Source organism: Pan troglodytes, chromosome 15, assembly GCF_028858775.2.
Source record: "Pan troglodytes isolate AG18354 chromosome 15, NHGRI_mPanTro3-v2.0_pri, whole genome shotgun sequence".
NCBI classification, from domain to species: domain Eukaryota; kingdom Metazoa; phylum Chordata; class Mammalia; order Primates; family Hominidae; genus Pan; species Pan troglodytes.
Genome location: NC_072413.2, coordinates 69,706,907 through 69,722,037, shown reverse-complemented (window position 1 = coordinate 69,722,037; position 15,131 = coordinate 69,706,907). Strand labels below are relative to the sequence as shown.

At 45.6% G+C, this 15,131-nt stretch overlaps 1 protein-coding gene across 50 annotated transcripts in view; it reads right to left on the bottom strand.

Annotated features, from left to right (window-relative positions):
* Positions 1-1,104: 1,104 nt before the first annotated feature.
* The window catches only part of SIPA1L1 (signal induced proliferation associated 1 like 1), a 417,177-nt gene continuing 403,150 nt past the window's right edge, over positions 1,105-15,131 (bottom strand). For 32 of the 50 annotated variants that reach the window (XM_063792953.1, XM_063792968.1, XM_063792990.1 and 29 more), the window contains 5 exons: positions 12,137-12,383; positions 8,329-8,475; positions 6,747-6,861; positions 3,826-3,910; positions 1,105-3,133 (listed from right to left, as the gene is read on the bottom strand). In XM_063792953.1, coding sequence (XP_063649023.1) covers positions 2,990-3,133; positions 3,826-3,910; positions 6,747-6,861; positions 8,329-8,475; positions 12,137-12,383 — 738 coding nt within the window. In that variant the 3' untranslated portion in view covers positions 1,105-2,989. The remainder of the gene's footprint in view (positions 3,134-3,825; positions 3,911-6,746; positions 6,862-8,328; positions 8,476-12,136; positions 12,384-15,131) is intronic. The other 18 variants (XM_063792964.1, XM_063792979.1, XM_063792996.1 and 15 more) reach the window with 1 other exon arrangement.

Genomic DNA, 15,131 nt, shown 5'->3' with positions numbered 1-15,131 from the left:
AATCCTCCTGACTTGGCCTCCCAAAATGTTAGGATTACAGGTGTGAGCCCTCACACCCGGCCAGTCTTCACTGGGTTTCTGACCCATGTGTGCCATCTTGCACTTTAATATCCACTTTGTTTATTGTGGGAAAACAGCACCTCATAGTTACTGAAACATTGTACTGTGAGACTGAAATCTGGGTTCAGATCATCATTTTACATTTAACTAGAGGCAAACAGTGTAAGTTTGCTGGGCCTGTTTTCTTTGCCCTTGGACTATCGTTCTTATCCCCACCTAAAGAGTTAGTAACCTAACCCAGCTTATCACTGGCACCAGATCTGGAGCGCAAGCAACTGGCCTTCCCAGTCAGCTCATGGATGAAGATCTTCCATCAATGCAGGCCCAACAGCACCTTCTCCCAGGGGCTCCCAACCCATGTGCCAAGCCCTACAGAAATAACGTATAAGCCCTCCGAACCATGTAGGAATCATGGTCTAAACAGACCTTTTTAGCTTGTTAATTGGAATATTTTGTGGCATCCATTCTTATGCTAGTCCAAGAACTCTGGAATCTGTAGAACTGTTGAACCAAATAAAAGGAAGAAACTCTACTGTCAGCACTCAATTAGCTGCGCCGCCGGAGAGGAACAGTGACGTGGTAGATTAAAAAAAAATTGGTTCGGTTTGACTTTGGAATGCACTGATTTTTTTTTCAGTAGATTAACTTTTCTAATTATATTTTGCACAGCCTAATATTAACAGGCATTTGTATTCCCTGGGCACACAACATCTGACATTGAGAGCTGGGAGATGCAGCCCAAAAATGTGCTGGTCTCAGAGAATAACAATGTTATGAAAAATCCATGCGTGGATAATGAAGGGGAAGCTAATTATGAAGTGCTCTGCAAATATTAAATCATAAGCAGAGAAGGCAAAATAGTAATTCTCTATCGACATGTGGACAGAGTAAAAAAGTTTATTAACATTCTGAGAAGGACAGAAATTTTCAAGAATCATCATTAGTGTTAACAAAGCTTGATGAAAAAATTCGGATGCAAGGAGGGTCAATGAGTTATTGGGTGGTCTTTCAAATAAGCAAACCTCAAGCAATAATACCAAAGTGTTTTAAAAGAGCGTTTAAAATGAATTTTATTCTTTGAATTTTACAAGTAGTCTTTAGAGGCTTCAAACAAGAACTCTGTTGCAAAACTCTAATAAATAGCTTGCCCCAAGTCCCCAAACAAAATGTAAAACAAAATGAGAACTAAACTCAGAAGGATAAGCAAGACTTCAGAATGCTTGGATGTTAGCAATATTTCTCATTTACAAAGAGATATCAGGCAATGTACAATCTCCTTCATACAAGTCAAAGAGAGAAAGAGACAGACAATTGAAATCTTTACAAAGCACTCCGAAATCTTCCTATTTCCATGATAGAAATGTCACCAGAAAAAAAAAAAATTCCATGGAGAAATCACAATCAAGAATGAAACTGTAGCATAAAAATCTGGTAGTGAATGTAGCAGGGAGAAGAGAGGAAAATCCATCCTGTTTCTTTCAGGGATGGAGAGAGGAAGGAATTGAGATTACTTGGGTGAGGGAACTTCCAATCAGATGCCGCCAGAGTGCTGAATGTTCCCTTAGACCAGAGTTGCCACTGAAAGGGCAGAGGGGTCGGTTTAGTGACAGTTATGAAGGCAACAAACAAAGGGGTCTCCTCAGGTCAGTCAACACTGGCCAGCCCCATGTCTCTGTGCTCTACAGCAGCCTTGGAAGAGTGACCCAGGGGCCCAAAGCAGCCTGCATCACAAGACAGGAAAAATAGCACATCAATAATTTCTGCAGCAGAATCCTTTGGATGGCCATGAAAGGATGCAGAAAATGCCGTGCTGAAATTTCACACTGGGACATGCAGGTTTCAAAAGCCCATTCTAGTATCACAGTCATTGTTCCTAACAAGCAATAATTAAAATTCACAATTAAACATTCACTGTTAGCTTCTCCTAGTTACAAATACTGGTGAAGTCTTGCTCTGGAGAGAAAGATTAATTTAGAGATATGGTCATTTTCAGCAAGCTAAAAAAACCAATTGTGCCACATTTTTATCTTTAAAAATCTTTAAAACGTATACTTTTGACCAAAATGCATTCAAAATGCAGACAGATAAGGTTTTAGTTTGGGGGAATTCTGAAATCAATTAATGTTTGGAGCCAGGAAGCTGTAAGAGAGATTGATTCCAATTTAGTGGGGCTCAATTAAGCCAAACAAAAAAGAGTCTTGCAGCACAAGTGGGACCATCTTCCTGGGGAAAGGGAGAAGCAGGAAATGACCTCACAATGCAGGACTGAGAAGGGGTGTGGCCTGCAGGCACTGTCAGAGCTGCTCTGGTTTACAGACTTGCTGTTAAATATTTAACTCCGGTCCTGCTGATCTCTGGAGGACAGGTACAGACAGCACTAGCTCATGCACGAGTCATTCAAGGGAGGTAGGCATTTTCTCAAAGCAACTCCCTCTCCAGGCATTTTAGGGAAGAAGGTAAGGAAATATCCCTCTCTACTCCCCAAACAAGTTATAAAAACATTCTTTTTCTAGGAATAATGATATTTGTTAGAATAACAAGGGAAAGCTTGGGTTACCTGAAGTTGATAAGAAAGCTGATGGGAATAGAGGCGGATGGGCCAGGGGACGCCCTGGTCCAAGGCCCAGTTTCTTCTTAAATACATAACAGATAAAGATATTGTGCAAAAAAATAAAGACATTCACATTTTAGCAGTTAAACTTTTATTTTACTGTTTAAAATTTTTATTTACTTTTTTTGTTTTTCTTTTCTACAAAAGGCAGGTGATGATTGTTGATCTGCAACTATTGTGTTGTGCACTCCCCGAAAGGGGGCAGAGTAGGAAGCCGGGGAAGGTGCTCTGAGGATGCTTTCTATGGAGGGAATAAGGGCTGCAGGACACTCGCTGGAGGGAGTGTCTGGGCCCTTCTCCTGTCCTCCTCAGCCTTCCCTAGCTCATGTCTATGGTGTTGAAGACCCATTCCGTGAACTTCTTCAGCTTGTCCGAGGCATTCTGGGACTCCTCCTGTAGCCTCAGGTTGTCCTCTCGCAGGTGCTGCACCTCCGCCTGAAGGTGAGCTTTGTCTTCTTTTTCCTGGGAGGCAGAGTGAAGTAGAAAAGCTAAGAGGTGTTGGCCCCACCTTGCCCAGCTCTTCTGAGTAGTAGCTATGGACCCGTTTTGATCTTTTGTCCATTTCTATTCTTCGTTCCTCCAAACACCTGTCTAAACGGACTGGTATCAGGTGCTAAGACACTCTAAGCTCAGGGAGCAGGGCTTCTAGAGAGATTCCACCCTGCAGGATTAGCTCTAAGTAATCCTGGAATGTAAGTACATTAATGTGTATTTTAACATCCTTGTTATTCAGGATTGTCTTAAATTTTAGACAATTGTGTTGGTGGCTGATGTCTTGATATATAGTCAAGGCCACCCAAAAAACAAAACATTCAGTTCTTTTGGTGCAAAAGCCCCAATAACACCGACTACATGGGGGTCTGGGCTACTGACACATTATACAAGGAGTGGGGAGGCCGGGAGAGGACCCAGATGGTGCTGGCTGAGGTTCACAGCCTTTCACAAATTATTGAACAGTTTTTCTGTACACCGGACATCGAACGCCTCCTCGTGCTGTGTGTTCCAGTGGCAACTGAAATCCCTGCAGCCCCAAACACGTGCAGGCACCGGGAAGACACCCACGTCTTATTTTACCACGCTACTTAGAAAGGGCTCTCATGGTTCAAGGGTAGTTTGTACAGACTGGACAATTTGCTTTGAGAATACATGTTTACCTTCTTCAGATCTTCCCGAAGCATCTTCAGCATACCTTCCAGCTGGTCCACTTTAGAAGCCAGAGTGGGAGAGGAGTCTTTACTGCTGGGAACAAGAAACAAAAGACCATGTTGGCAGGGGCCTCCATGGCTGGGTTTTTTTTTTTTTTTTACTCTGAGGAGGCTGTATTTATAAAATGGTTTTCAATGTCAAATTACTCAGTATGGCGACCCAATGAGTATTTTTACTTTAAAAAAGAAAATGGTAGTCTTGAAAAAAGGTAATACAAGCTTGAACTGCAGCCAATCAATAGCTTCCTTTGTTAAAGATGCTGCATCCTCACGACTAAAGAATGAAGCACAATAGTGAAAATGGTCTCTTTGGCAGCACAAGAGGTACTTTCTGGCAGATATAATTGTCAAACAGTAAAATGATTCCCAGGGAGGCTCTGGGATCTCTCTAGTGGGCTTTGACAGAGGAGTTACTCCCCTGTGTGTGGGAAGGAAGCTGGGGAGCTGATGTGATAGGCAGGTCGTCTCTGGTCCCAAGTGTGTGGTCTTAGCTACTCATGCAATTGCAGCTAAGGTATCATGCCTACATCTTAAACCACTGGTCTAAGTATCTTGTTAGCCTAGGCTTAATGTCTTAAATTCTGTCCCAGTCTGATCAAAAAACCATTTTCTTCTCATTTTCTCATGTTTTCTTTTGTTTATGGCATGCTAATCATGCCGTGCTAGTGGAGTACCGAAAGAAGTGTGAGCTGGGGTACGGCAGGCCAGCCAGCGAGCTAGACAGACGGCATGGCTGGGCACGCTCTCACCCCGAGGGTCCTATGGCTGAGGAACTGACAACTTTTCTTGCCACACTCTCCTCTACCTGAGTTCAAGCTGCCAAATTTTCCTGATTCCTAGCCAAGCTATACATCCTCAGGGGCACACCACAGAGAACCCAAAGTCTTCCATCGGGAAAACATGCAGAGCCTCTTCCCAGCGCCAATGGGAAAGAGCTAAGTGACTCCGAATTTTCCAGGTCACGGAGTAAAAGGTATTCTTTACTTTAAAAATAAAGATTCAAGTCACAATTCCTGACCTCAAATGAACTGTGTTGATGTCTTCTGCTAATCCTAAGTCTACAAGAGGCCCCAGAAGGCAAAACCCACCGTGGTGTACAGTGTGGCAAGGCTGTGGGCTGATGGAGTGACCATGACCTCCAATCCCTAAGGCAGGAAGGCCAATGAAAAGCTGACAATGAATGGGTTTGAGAAGGGACATGGTCAGCTGCAGTCCATAACCGCATAGTATGGTACGGCAGGCTGGTCCGATTTTGGGTGGGCTGAAGGCCACAGATGTGGTAGAAAAGGGGCAGTGCTGGACAGACACAACGAGGCTGGGGCCGGGCAGCAGTGGTATCCTTCGCAAAGCCACTGCAGCTCATCAGGACTGCAGCAACGCTCAGGAGCATTCTGTCTGTTCACCTCCATTTCCATTTGTTCAGTCCACGCTGACCCAAGAAAAGAGCCTGTCATCACCCTCATCTGCTGATTTTTTAATAATCCTTTCACAGGAAAACAGTCTTGGCTCACTCACACTTCTCTTTGTTGGAGGCTCCTTCCTAACGAGGCACATTTGGGGCTTGCTTCTGGGATATGCATTTTTAAAGTTCTCAGCAGTCAGCCTGATTGCTGCTCTCCTCACCCCAGCAGTGCCAGAGGTAAGTGCGGCCTCTCTCCTATACTCATAACAAATGATCCCCTATTCTTGTGCCTTCTCGTTGAGAGCACTTCCTTGCAGACTTGTTCAGAGAAGTCCTCAATGGCAAGCCCCAGTTTATCTGTGCCATTTACTTCAATTGCCTTTCCTGTTATTGTCCGTTTCTGACCAAGTTTTACAGATACCTGGAGTTTTAATCACTCTTGAAAGGTTTTTTCCTTTTTCTTAAGACAGAGTTTCGCTGTGTCACCCAGGCTGGGGTACAGTGGTGCGATCTCGGCTCACTGCAACCTCCGCCTCCTGGGTTCAAGTGATTCTCATGCATTGGCTTCCCGAGTAGCTAGGACTACAGGTGTGCACCACCACGCCTAGATAATTTTTTGTATTTTTAGTAGAGACAGGGTTTCAGCATGTTGCCCAGGCTGGTTTCAAACTCCTGAGCTCAGGCAATCTGCCCGCCTTGGCCTCCCGAAGTGCTGAAATTACAGGCATGAGCCACCAATCCCAGCCTCAAAGGGTTTTAAGGGAAGAGATTTCAAATGAATGAAATTATTCTGCAACAAGAAGTGCTTACTAAATGTTCCATACCTGACTGATGGGATGCTTTAACATACAGAAATTAGCACACATAAATCTAGCAACCTCACCATTTTGAAACTAAGGGGAAAACAGAAAAGTCGGTCTCTGCATAAACAGAAGTTGTAAAGTCCCTGCTCCTGACTGAGAAGCCCTTAGGACCTCAGTTATTGCCTACTTTTCACCTTCATACCATCTTAACCATCCTGGTGATTTAGCTTTCCAACACACAGACGTGAAGCAGCACACTGGGAGCCACTAGGACTCAGCAAGTGCGTGTATAAGCATGACCATCAGCAACACTGCGAAAGAGACTGAAAACCCAGACTGCAGGACTACACAGCACAGAGCACAGGGATACTTAGAGCAAATGGTCTCTCCTACCTGCCCCAACTGGCCCTGAGGGCATAAATGTATTATGACATTAAATAATAATGAATATTCATCATTATGGCCGTATAAGTCATCAAGAATAGTTTAATTATGTCTACAGTATTCAGTTACAAAGCGTTCTGACTAAAATGTAAAGTGTCTAGCCCTGCAGTGATGAGCTTCACTCAGCTACTCCGTGTGGCTTCCATCTCTTCTCCCCACAGATGCAGTCACTGGCAGATGTGACACAAGGTGCAGAGTGCTGCCCTTGCACTGGGACCAACCTGCTGTAAGGCTTCATCTGGGCCAGAGCCTGGTCCTCCAGCTGATCACTGTTGGATGCAGCACTCAAGGGGCGATGGTTTTCATCACTAGCAGCAAAAAATGAGGCTCTCTGGACTGGAAAGGAGAGAAGAAACCATTTAGTATTTTGGAACCACATCCCTGGCCCTATCTATCAAAGTCAACAAGTGGTCTAGTTGGCAGTCATGTCTAGTATTTCCAGTGCATCCTGCACTGGAAATCTTATTTCCCAACCCTCACAGGGAAAAATATGACTGTTTTAGCTATAAGAGGATTGTAGCCATGTAATTTCCCTTTAAGAAACATTTGTGAGTCAATTTCTAGTCCCCCCTCTTCCCTGCTCATCACTGTAGCATTCTATGAAATGTTTCTCTGGAAACAGTCCTTGTGCCAAATTTCCAGACCAAGGCTTTCCACTCAGCAATGAAATAAATGTGTTCGAGAGCTAGCATTATGCTTAAAACTTCTTGAAGTATGTTTTCCACCACAAGATTCCTGGACACTCTGGTTGGCTTTAACATAAATCCATACCACCTGTATTCCAAAACATACCAAGTTAAAATTTAAGCCAAGAAAACTAAATCAAATTTAAAATAATCTCCCATTAGAAACCAAAACTTCTACCATTTGTATATGAAGGAGATTAACCAACAAATTGAAAAATCAAGTTAGAACTGGGAATTTCCATCTGCTAAATAAACAGCATGGAGGTAAAAGGATTCGCTGCTGACCATTCCATGGTTGCCCGACGTACAGATTCTGTGGCCTAGTACATTTCTCCCCAAAATTAAAACCTGACTAAATAGCAATTTTCAATTCTCCTAATTAAGAGCAACAACAACAACAAAAACAGAAAAAAAAATCACCTGCTATAATTTTGTAAAGAATAAGAATAAAAATTTTAGAAAGATCTTTAAACTTAGAAAAAAGTCAGTCTTCACTCAAAAAACAAAAACCCCAGCTGACAATCTTATGTCAACACACACATACTGCACTACTTTTTGTGTTTTCATTACAGCAGGCAAGATCAGCACCAGTCTGAGGACCTGCATTTAAGAACCGCCAGCATAAAGCGAGCACACGGCCAGCAGGCTGGCAAGGAGACAATGCAGACAGACAACGCGCTACCGCGCACGGAGACGAGGGAGAACGGCAAAGGGGGCGCCCCACATTTGTGAGGATAGGCGCGTGGCCAAGCAGGGCAGGCACTGTGACATTTAGCAACAATGTCTTGCGATGTGATGAAAGATCCTCTCTGGATACATGTTCTTTTTAGTCAAGGGACAGCTGGGATTCCTCTACCCATTGCCCTTCCCATATACGGAGGAGGTGAGGCATTCATGTTATGAATCCTGTGGAGGAAACACCAGGTGGCATCTGATTACATAAAACATGTGCCTAAGTGTCCAGCTTAGGGTCTGGTCCCTACTGAATGCTCAGTAACTGATAGCTCATCTGGTGAGGCACATATGTTGTGAGTATGTCCACAGAAGTAGAGTGGATGGAGACTGCTCACTCCGCTGCAGGATCCTGGGCTGTCTTGTGTGGATTCAGTGGACTCACCCTCATAGGCTTTGGCAGCATCTACCAGGTTGGACCAATCCAAGTCTGCAGCAGTGTCAGGCAGGGGCATCAGGCCAGGGTCGGGCATAGGCTGCCTGCGGGTCTCCTGGATGTCAGTGAGGGAGCTGTCCGAGGCCGAGAACTCTCCTGCAGGAAGGGAGGAGGAATGAGATGCTTCTTGTGCCTGTGGAAGAGCCACTCAAAACTTACCTCTTTCCTGTTACCACAATAGATTGTAAGCCATTTGTGACTGTTATCAATGTCCAGGTTAGCAGGCTGTTAGTGGCTATTCTAAAGCTGACTTGAAATAGGAATCGGCTTCCTCTAGTCTGCCTTCATTTTTTCACAACCTCCCATCATCTGCCTTCCAGCAGTGAGTCATGGCAAAGTTAGTTTTGCACGGAGGCACTAAGTCTGCTTTTGTGAGAGCTGTCTGTCCACAGCAGGGCCTAGGCAGCACTAGCATCTACTTTCCTGCACAGAGTCAAGGGATTTGGGCCAGGAAGAAGAGGCCTACTTCAACAGGGAGCTGGATTTTGGAGCCAGACCAGGGATGTTTCTTCCTATTAGAGGGGACAATAGGGCTTATTTTTTTATTTTTTGAGACATATTCTCACTCTGTAGCCCAGGCTGGAGTGCAGTGGCATGATCTCGGCTCATTGCAACCTCTGCCTCCAGGGTTCAAGCAATTCTCCTGCTTCAGCCTCCCAAGTAGCTAGGACTAAAGGTATGTGCCACCATGCCCGGCTAATTTTTGTATTTTTAGTAGAGACAGGGTTTCACTATGTTGGCCAGGCTGGTCTTGAACTCCTGACCTCGTAATCCACCTGCTTCAGCCTCCCAAAGTGCTAGGATTACAGGCGTGAGCCACCACGCCCAGTTTAATAGGGTTTATTTTTATCTGGCCCGGGAGTGGTAAGGGACAGAAGGCCCATGCCTGCCCTCTCTGCTGTTCAGGGGCAGCCCACTGGGTTCCATGGTCAAAGGTGTCCAAGGGGGTGTGAGGGGCAAATCAAGGGATGTGAGTGTGCTGGGTTACTCAGACAGAGCTAAGACAGGAAGGTGATTTTAGGGGTGGAACTGGCATTATTCTTCCCTAGGATGCAGTCATCACACGAGCTATTCTTTGGACCAATTTTGGGTTGCAGCAGTCTAACATCCCAAGCTCTTCCTAAGGGGACATTTTGTTGAATACAAATATTAAACCATTGTAACAACAAACTGACATATTAACAACTAAGATCTGCTTGGCAGGGAGGACTGGGCAGAGTGAGCCACCCTGAACACTGAAGGCAGCTTCTATTGCTCAGGTTCATGCAGGCAGATAACAGGAAGGGCGGGCTGCTGGGGTCCAGGGGAAACGACGCTCATGACATAGAAATGCCCTCAGTAGGCAGAAGCTGGGTGGAAGCAAGGGCAGAGCACACCACTCCACGAGAAGGAGCACCCTTGGAAGGTGACTGCGACACTCAGGTCCATGCAAACACACAGCTAAAGCTAAATGCTCAGCTAGAATATTTAAGTGACTCCAGAAAGACCTGTTTACCAGGAGTTAAAGAGTTTCATGTATTATGACAGCCCGGTAAGCCAGTGTATTAAATGCTTTGTTTTCCCTTTCAAATTACGAAAAGAACTTCTCTGAAGTACAGTTGCTGGTTATTACTGTGCTCAAAATCAGCAAAATTATGAGTAAATGGAAGTTAACAAACACTGCAAGATATTAAATGTTCAGTTCTACTTAAATGTGCTCCTACCAAGGGTAAGTAGGAGGGGAGATAATTCTGTGTGTAACTCACAACCCTTCTGCCCTTTTATCTCTGGGGCCCGAATTTCCATGTGGGGGATAAAAGAAGTCACCCTTCCTCATCCCCCAAACACATTTCAGTGGAGGTCACCAAAGCAAGGCAGGGCTGAGGGATCAGCCCAATGAGGACTGCCTGGTTAGGGGGTGAAATCACTGCAGCTGCTATCTTATTCAGGAAAACAAGAAAAAGTGAAGGGAAGGGGCTCAGAGAGGGCCGCCTGTCCCTGCCTTTCCATTGTGGACTCACATGGGGCCTCTAGTCCCAGGACTCCTCGTCTGGACAATGACCACATGTGGGACACAGATTTCTGGGCTGTTCTTTCGGAATGTAGGCTTCTACTACTCAGGACCTACTCTGATATGACACATGCAGAGAAGACTTCACAAAGGGGTTACCTTTACACTGCAAAGGCAAATTAAAAGTACAGGGAAATAAGAGAGCAATCAAAGTAAGGCAGGAATAATGGAATTCAGGGAAGACTGACCCCGATGTAGGGAGAGAAGAAGAGAAAAAGGTTAGGGGCAGGAGGTCACTACCAGAAGGCTTGTTCTGGAGTCTGCTGACAAAAAGTGGTCATTTCATGTGCCAACCTTGGTTCATCGGAGGTGACTTCCTGGCGCAAAGACAACCCAGATTTTAGCTGCAGGTGGATGGAGCAGCTTTATTTAAGGAGATTTAAGGAGCAGGGGAAGCTGGCATGATCCTCGGGGCGAGCAGGGTGGGTGGGACTGCGCTGCTGAACAGTGAGTAGGACAGAGACATGGAGGAACATTCATGAGCGTGGGCTAAGAGCTCAAAAATAAGGGAGCAAAAGCAAGAGATGTAAAGAAATTACTGTTCCAGAGAAGCAGCAGAAGGAAAAGAAACATGGGTATGAATGGACACTGGAGATATAAAAGCTGCAGCAGAGTTCACCAAAGGAAAAAGGACAGAAGGGAGGAAGGGTGACAGCAGTGCATCCGGCAAATGATCAAGAACACTGGTTCCGTGACAGGCATCTGCTGTGCTGGGCCACAGCTATGAGGGGAGGTGTAGAGCCCTGGAATGGGGTGGGACAGAGACAGGAAAAAGGGAAAAACCAAATTTAAATCCCGAGTGCCAGAACGTGGCCCTTAATAAAACTGGGATCTAGTTGGGTCACAAAGCAAACAAGGCATATGTGGACCAGGTGCAAGAACATGGAGTTACCCATCATCCACAAGCCTTTTCCTTACATAATGCTTGCCTGCTCACTGCACGAAAAAATCAATGAGTCAACAAATGAGTGGTTGACACCACAGGCAATTTCCTTACAGCCTGGGAAAGAATGACAGCAATGGCAAGTCTGGGTTCTTATGGTAGCTACAGGAAGCAGCGGATACCACTCTCTAAGAACTAACTAATCTAGTGCTAGTCAAATTTGCCCAATCATAACAGCAGCTGGCATGGTTGCTAAGAATACCAATTCCCGGCCGGGCGCGGTGGCTCACGCCTGTAATCCCAGCACTTTGGGAGGCCGAGGCGGGCGGATCACGAGGTCAGGAGATCGAGACCACCCTTGCTAACACGGTGAAACCCCGTCTCTACTAAAAATACAAAAAATTAGCCGGGCGTGGTAGCGGGCGCCTGTAGTCCCAGCTACTCGGGAGGCTGAGGCAGGAGAATGGCGTGAACCCGGGAGGCGGAGCTTGCAGTGAGCCGAGAGCGACAGAGCGAGACTCCGTCTCAAAAAAAAAAAAAAAAAAAAAAAAAGAATACCAATTCCCAGACTATTCTTTTGGAGATTCAAACTCAGGAGGTCTTGGGTCCAGTGAGGGAATCTGTTATTTCTAGCAAGCAACCCAGGTGACTATGGTGGTCTGGGATTACAGGAGAGAGAGGGCAAATGAGGAAGGGGCGGGTGAGCTGAGACCATCTGAGCATGGATACAGGACCCCTCTCTGAGCACATGAGTGGCAGCCACGTCTGGGGACACTGACCATCATCAACAGGGCCATCCAGGCTGCAGCTGAAAGACCACTTACCATGCAGCGATTTCATTCCTAAGGTGTAAGAAGGCCTCCTCAATGGGAGCGACTTGGGGAGAGAAGGGTACGTGCTACTGAAGAGGACGTCGTTGGGCAGGGCTTGGTCCAGAAGTGACGCCCTGGAGGTGAAAAAGTGCTCCCTCTGGCTACTGTAAATGCTCTCGTCCGACAGTGTTCTGTGCAAGGCCCGCCGTGAGGTGGGGGTGCTGGGGAAAGGAGACTGAGGAGAGGAGAGTGCGTGGAACTGAAAAACAGGATCAAGACAAAAGAAAGTCAATTTTCTGGTTCAGATCCCTGAGACCAAGGTTGGGGGAGGGTGGGATAACCAAGTTACTGCTCCAGACACACCCCTAGCAAGGAAGCTTCAGGGCCCACTGTCTATTTCTACAACCTCAAGGAGCTAACCCAAGAATTCCTGGTCATTATTCCTTAGCCTGGCACGCTGCCTGCAGTCTATCAGTGCTCCCTATGTGATTCAGGTATGTGATTAAGTGGATCTATCAAGATCGTGTGTGGTTAAAAACAAGACTTTAGGATCAGATAAATGTGGGTTTTATTTGAATCCTGTGTCTCTGACCAAATCATACAATCTCTCTGAGTCTAATTCCTCATTTGTACAACGGGAGCACAAAACCTCTCAGGATTACCACAGGGATTAAACAAAACGCTGGACTGAGCACAATGGCAGGTGTCAGTGGCATGATGAAATGGTGTTATGGCCCCCGGGGGAAGAGAGAGCCACAGTGCCAAGAGGGTATCCTGACAAGCTTGTCGGATGATAACATGCTTGCTGGGCAACAAGGGTATTTGATCATCAAAATATTTTAACTCACATAGCAGGTAGCTCTTGATTAACTACTAACTTACACCAACTGAACCTATCGAGGTAGATAAATTTCATGAGTTTTGGAGAAAATTCATTTTTTGAAGATGCATTTCTATTCATGAAATAAGAATAGGGTAGGCTGGGCGCGGTGGCTCATGCCTGTAATCCCAGCACTTTGGGAGGCCGAGGTGGGCAGATCACTTGAGGTCAGGAGTTTGAGACCAGCCTGGCCAACATGGTGAAACCCTGTCTCTACTAAAAATACAAAAATTACCCAGCCGCAGTGGTGCACGCCTGTAATCCCAGCTACTCAGGAGGCTGAGACAGGAGAATCGCTTGAACCTGGGAGGCAGAGGTTGCTGTGAGCCATGACTGCACCACTGCACTCCAGCCTGGGCAAGAGAGTGAGACTCTGTCTCAAAAAATAAAGAAAGAATAGGGAAGTCAGCTTTCTAAATGACAAATAATTATATATTTAAATATACATGACAAATAGTTCCAGATGTATCTCTTATCTTTTGCCTTTGTGACCAAATTTGATTTTACTTGAGATTTTTTCTGCAAATAGCAAGCTTCTGAGTATCCCTTCACTGAGAACAGCAGATACCTTAAAAATAGCAACCTGAAAGGCAACAGAGCATTTGACCCATGAACAATAAAGTTATCCTTATTCATTTCCTCTTAGGCCACTGTCTGCCTCGATAGGGAAAATGATGTGGAGAACAGGTGAAGATGTGAGGAGGGTGTCACTGCTGGTTGAAAGCCACCCTGGGACTTCCCATGACACTCTGAAGGGGCAGAGAGAGAATGATTTAGCAAATGCTCCATTTAGTGGGCTGATTACAGACCCAGAAATACAGTGGATACACAGGGCCTAGCATGCTTCCGCTCAACAAGCCAGGGGTGAATCAGGTCCAGGCTACCCTCAATGTGGTATGCACAGCTGCTGCATAAATACCAAAAGATTATGAATCAAACACATTGTGAATACACCCAAGATGTGACCAACTGGGTAAAAATTATTCTCACTTTAAAAAAATTCATGATGAATTAAATCCAAGGTACATATGTACTTGTCTAGAAACTAAATTGCTGTGATAAATGCTTTGAGAGAGAGAACTTGGAATGAAAGTGATAATTTCCCTTCTCTTTTTGTGGAGAAGAGTGAGCATTAGAGCCATTATATGGCTTGCTAACTGTAATTTTCTTAAAAAATAAAACCAGATTAAAAAATAAAACCAAATAAAACATCTCCACCTGCAAGGTTCTAGGACTATCACATAAGGCTCCCGCCTGCCAGGTCAGATCTCAGATTTCTGTATGGAAAAACTGCTGCTAAATAGTTTTCAGCACCCCTGGTTTTAGTAAAGGGATTTCCTTTTCCAGTATCCCCAGCCTGATGGTTTTACAGGTGTGAAATCCTCTGCCAATTCTAGTTTCAGCCTCTTTGGGAAATGTTAATATGCTTCAAGGCCATGAACAGCTACCTTGAAGAGCTTCTTTAAGCAGGGTGCCCTATGAAAAGTTAAAACACCCTGCAGTGAAGGGAGGCAGGACAGGAAGCAGAGGAAGCAACCTACCCCGAAGGCGTTCTGCTCATTAAAAGGTAGGAGAACCCAGCCTTGTCCAAGAATGTTGAGATGGCCCCTTGCCCCATCCTCTTTAACTCCAGTCTTAAAGGTGTGCAGAACTAACTGCTTCCCAAGAGCAGCCCCTGCCTGCCTTGCAGGTTGTACCTGGGATTGCCCAGGAGCGCTGCCTGGTGCTGCCAGCCCTTGGGAAAGAATCGCAGTGGAGTGGGATGGCACTGGAAGTGGGATCACACCTGGAAGGGATTTCAGAGGACATTCGAGAAGGGGGCTGGTTCTAACTTGTGCTCCAAGGAGGCCCTAAGGGTTCCTTATAGCACCACCGCTACGGAGAGGTTCAAGTGGGACCCAGGAGTCCAGACCATCCCATCCCTCCCATAAGAGAAACTCTACTGTCTGAATTCTATATAATGGGGTTCCATGTGTGATTTAAAAAAAAAAAAAAAAAGGCTTCCTGAGCTTTAAGACTGGTTGGGCACCACTGATCTCCTCTGGTCCTCTCTCTCACAGTTGAGGAATGGGGCCTGGAGAGGTGGAGTTTTGTTTCATGCCAGTCTCCTGTTCTCTCATTCTTTTC